This window comes from Pyxicephalus adspersus, chromosome 8 (assembly GCF_032062135.1).
Source record: "Pyxicephalus adspersus chromosome 8, UCB_Pads_2.0, whole genome shotgun sequence".
In the NCBI taxonomy this organism is placed as follows: Eukaryota; Metazoa; Chordata; class Amphibia; order Anura; family Pyxicephalidae; genus Pyxicephalus; species Pyxicephalus adspersus.
Genome location: NC_092865.1, coordinates 64004352 through 64009259, shown reverse-complemented (window position 1 = coordinate 64009259; position 4908 = coordinate 64004352). Strand labels below are relative to the sequence as shown.

The following is a 4908-nucleotide window of genomic DNA, read 5'->3' as shown; positions in this document are numbered from 1 at the left end:
TAATATATATTTTAACACATCCCAAATGCTACAGTACAATAGCCCTAAGTTTACATCTGGGGGGGGGGACAAAGATTTGTGGATTAGATAAACTGAATGTTATATGTGTTAACTCTTTCGGCAGAAACACAATGGCAACCCAACATTAACAGCAGGGGTTATTTCTTAGCTGGCATGCAGGACTACCTGGAAACACCAGTCATCTTGTGTTTGGAAGCAGGAGGTAAAGAAAGAGAAGAAAACTAGAACAAAAAAGAAAATTAGGGATCAAAGCTAAGACATGGAAGAGGATCCAAAAGCCTGGAAGCTATTGTGAGATGACACATCTAAACACAGAATATCAGATCTAGATACCCAACAACAGAAAAACTACGGAAGATACTTGATTGGCTTAGATTATATAATATACAAAAAATGCATCATTGCCATGTAGGAGTATGCATGGGGACAAAATCCATCCCCACCCTTCCCTATTTATATTTGATCATCTCACCTCAACCTTAAGGAATGGAGATTAATCTATAATGAATAGGGGTAGGTTCGGATGGAAGGAGGTTTTGACCCTTCCAGTGATCGGACATGCACCTTCTGTATGTACTAAGACCACCAGTTTTCCCAGGCTGTGTCTTTTTGCAAACATGCAATAAATCTACAGTAAAGCCGACAAGGAGACTTTATAAGGCAAAACACAGACCAGCAGAGATTTCACCTTGACACAATTTGCTTGGCCTTTTATCTAGTACAATAAGATTTACAATGTAATTATTACGGCCAATAGCAAATGAGCCATCCAATGATCCTTATCAACAGCAAGGAGTAAAATGTTTTTTTTATTTTTAAAGTAAAATTTGTTGTGCTCTCAAACCTTCTGAATTTCTTCTCAAAAGGAATATAATGGAGAAGAACCGATCATGCATAGACCTTTGAGACTAGACAAAGAACGTCCACTAGATGGCACCATTAGATGAGTTCATTGTACGCTAACAAATTCTGCAAGCTATTATTACATAGTACTCATATAGCGCTGACATATTATGCAGCGCTGTACAAAGTCCATAGTGACTGACTGTTCCTCAAAGGGGCACAGAATCTAATTTCCCCCCATAGTCATATGTCTTTAATACAGTAAAAGTTAAGTTTTTGGGGAAGCCAATTAACCTAAATGCATGTTTTTGGAATTGGGAGGAAACTGGTGTACCTAGAGGAAATCCCACAAACACGGGGAGAACCTGCAAACTCCATGCAGATAGTTCCCTGATTAGGTTTGCTGATTGGATGGTTTACTTGCATCTTGGCTATAAAATCATCAATAAATTCCCTGTTCTAGCCCTTTGATAAGTGACAATGTGAAATGCAATTTCTCTACTGGACTGTATTTTAATTAAAGTCAACATGTAAGATCTAGATTGAAGTTTCAATTTATTTAAATGATTTAACAGTGTTTCTATGTATGTGGACAAATTCATCTCAGCTTTACAGATCACTTATACTCTTGTGAGCTTTTAAGGAAAAATCATTGCTGCCATGAAACTCACCAATGGAGACTCCACAGTGAGATCCACAAAGATTAATGTTGCTCTCGGAGATTGCTGCCATTCGGATTTGATCGAAGGCTCTTGTGAAGAATGTGGCAAATGCACTGGCAAAGGCAACTGTACGGTCACGAGTGGTGCTGCCAACAGCTACACTTACCTATAGTAATAGAACATTAAATTATAACATGAATATAAACTATACTAATGCTATGGATTATACATCTTGTAAAGTGATATGTCTATACTTGAATGTACCTTGGTGCAAAAAAAAAAAAAAAAAAAAAAAAAAAAAAAAAAAAAAAAAAATTAGATGAGATAAAATGAGAAAAATCAGACATCTAAAATAATGAATACTGTATATCATATACCATAAACAAGGGGACATTATATTAATAAATGCAACACTTGTAGAAAAGATTTAAAATTGTTATGTATACTTTACATCACAAAATTTTTGAGGACCCCCTAACCATTAAACCTACATAAATTTGTGTGGTAGCTTACTGTCATTTCAATGTCAATTTAAAATCACGAACCCCATGAATCATGATTTATTAAAGCTCTCCAAAACTGGAGAAGATAGATATCATGGGTAACCCAGAGTGATCCAGGAAACCTTGAATGTATTCCTTAAAAACTATTTGTCATTAGTTGGCAAATATTTTTATTGCTGGACCAGATAAATTACAGGTTTACTGCTTCTCCCATCACAGTGTATCTTATCCAGTCTTAAAAACCTTTAATAAATCAGACCTATTAAGCAGCAATTTAGAGCAAAGATAGATAATCTAAGATAGGGGTCGGCAAAGTTTTATGGGGTAGGCGGGAGCACATCAGGCCGGACCTGCCCTAATGGCTTTGCCCAACACCTGGGGACGCCCCCTGAAGTGAAATTCCTCTCCTCTGTATGCATTGCGAAGGAGAGCGATGTACCTTCGGGGAGCTTTCCCTATTTACCGCGCCGAAGGAAGCATCAACGGTAAATAGGGAAGCAACTGCAAAGGGCGGCGCCTGAGCTCTGGCAGTTCCTAACGCCCCCTGGCCGATGCGCCGGCAACCCACGGCTCTGGGACCGCAGGTTGCCGGCTGGCATTGGGCCGGATCAGCCGGGGCGCGTTAGGAACTGCCAGAGCTCATGTGCCGCCCTTTTAGGTTGCGGAACGAACTACAGGCTAGGTCGTATCTGGCCGACTCCTGATCTCTAAGAAAACATAGGCATGAGCTAGGGGGTTGAGGAATTCTAATCTAGCTTCTCCAGTGTTGGAGAACTTTAATAAAACAGCCCCAATAATGGAAGAACAAAACGCTTGAAGCTGTTCTTTAGGCTGTAATTGTAATCTTCACTGGAAACAGATGGAGTTAGTATTTTGGAGTGGTGTCCATAAATATGTGACCATAAAACAGGTGTAATGGTCCGGTGTCCACAAAACTTCTGGCCATGAACACAAACTTCCTATTTTCAGACATTAACTACCAAATCCTGCATGTTTCTGTGTTACAGCAAAACTCCGGGCATTGCACTTTGGAATTCGGACACAATTCTGACATTTACTTACAAAATTCTCTTTCCAGGTTTGTGACTCAAAAATCAAAATGTCAGTCTTGTACTTCTTTGTGTCACACGTGTCTAAAGGCTTGCCACATTGTCAGCTTTTCAAATTTTTATGAAGACTTACACAGATGATTAAAACTTATAGCAATGCTTTGGAAGCTTCTCTAAATGTACAGTTTGAGAAATGCACAAATCTTCTTGGAACAATTAGTAGAACTCGATGACTGCGTGTTATGGCATGCAGTAACAAAACAGTATAATGTGCATGATATGTTCGAACAAATTAACATTTTATGTTAAGTGCAGATCTGATTAACTTTTATTTGGCAGAATTATCATATGGTTTGCTTCTGATAAACATTGTTAGTGCAATGAAAATTGTTACCAAAGTATTATAATGAACGGTGTACTAAGCACCATTTCTAGACTGACTCCATGATGTGATCTACAAGTAATTTAATAAAACAATAACCCTTCCTCTAAATTAACATCCATCTTTTGTAGGTCTCCTATGGTTCAAAGTCACAGGAAAAGCGAAAGAATAAATATTAGCTGTGTGTAATCTTATCTCCCCCTCCATAGTTGCAGTCTCAGGGCTTTTGGATGATACAAGTGAGGTTTTTACAGATAAAGAACATGCATAGGTTACAATAAATGGAATTTTTTTTGGTAGAATTTATGGCCTTGACTTTTTGGGTTCATGCACACTAAGCTGGTCCGGTATGGTGCTCTAAAGCACACACTGATTTAAGGTGGACAATTTATCTATATAGGCTGGCACACCAGAAAAAAAAAAAAAGACACAATCGATTATTAACAATGCATCACAATACATGAGGTGACAAATGTTAAATGGCTAGCATCTCTGCCTAGAATGTCAAGTTTGAACTTGGGCCAGGAGACTAGCTACATGTATGGAGTTTTTACGTTCTCCCCATGTTTGTGGTGCAAGTTTCCTCTGAAAAACATACAAGTGATTTGAATCAAAGGAGAGAAACACTAAACAAATATTGTCATGTTAGTTTGTAAGCTCTTAAAACGGCAGGGTCCTCTCCTCCTCCTGTCACGGTCTGTCATTTGCATCCCGTTTTTATTGTAATATGTTGGCGCTATACAAATCATGTTCAATAATAGGTGGTGTGCAAATGACTACCACACATACAACATCTAAACTGGATTCTCCATCAGCAGTGAAGTAGGTGGATGGATCCATTTTTGATCTTTAGACTGTTAATGCAACCCAAGTTCTAAAACCAAGGACTAGCAGACCTAGACCTTGTACCTGCTGGCTGAAATAGGGATAATTATATATATATATATATATAATCAATATTTCATATTCAACTCTTTTCTAACATAAAAAAGGGAAAATATAGAAATGCTTCATAAATTTCATTTATATACACTATACTTATGTACACTGCAAAAGACAGAACATACTGTTGTAATATGCATACCATGTTTTGTTCAGCGATGTAACATTCAATGTACCGGTCTGGGTGCTCTTTTTTAAAAAGCTCTGAGAATGTTGAGTTCTTGGTATCACCATCCAGAGCGATGACTCTGTCATTGGCATGTCCCAACTTAGCCAGCGCAAGACCATAAGCCTTGCGAGTAGCAACCTGAAAGACAAGTTCATTATTGTATAGTAAAGAACACTAATATAATACAATATATATATATATACCGTATTTTTCGGACCATAAGACGCACCAGTTTTTTAGAGAAGGGAAATGAAGAAAAAAAAGATTCTGAAACAAATAGTGTCCTAAAATATTTTATGTGCATTAAAAACCAACATCTCAGTCATAAACACATGTA

General features: G+C 37.8%; 1 protein-coding gene across 1 annotated transcript in view; it reads right to left on the bottom strand.

Moving 5' to 3' along the window:
- Positions 1 to 4908, bottom strand: part of TKT (transketolase) — a 33972-nt gene that overhangs the window by 4220 nt on the left and 24844 nt on the right. The window contains exons 8-9 of the mRNA XM_072420948.1: positions 4545 to 4709; positions 1536 to 1692 (exon numbers count right to left, since the gene is read on the bottom strand). Coding sequence (XP_072277049.1) covers positions 1536 to 1692; positions 4545 to 4709 — 322 coding nt within the window. The remainder of the gene's footprint in view (positions 1 to 1535; positions 1693 to 4544; positions 4710 to 4908) is intronic.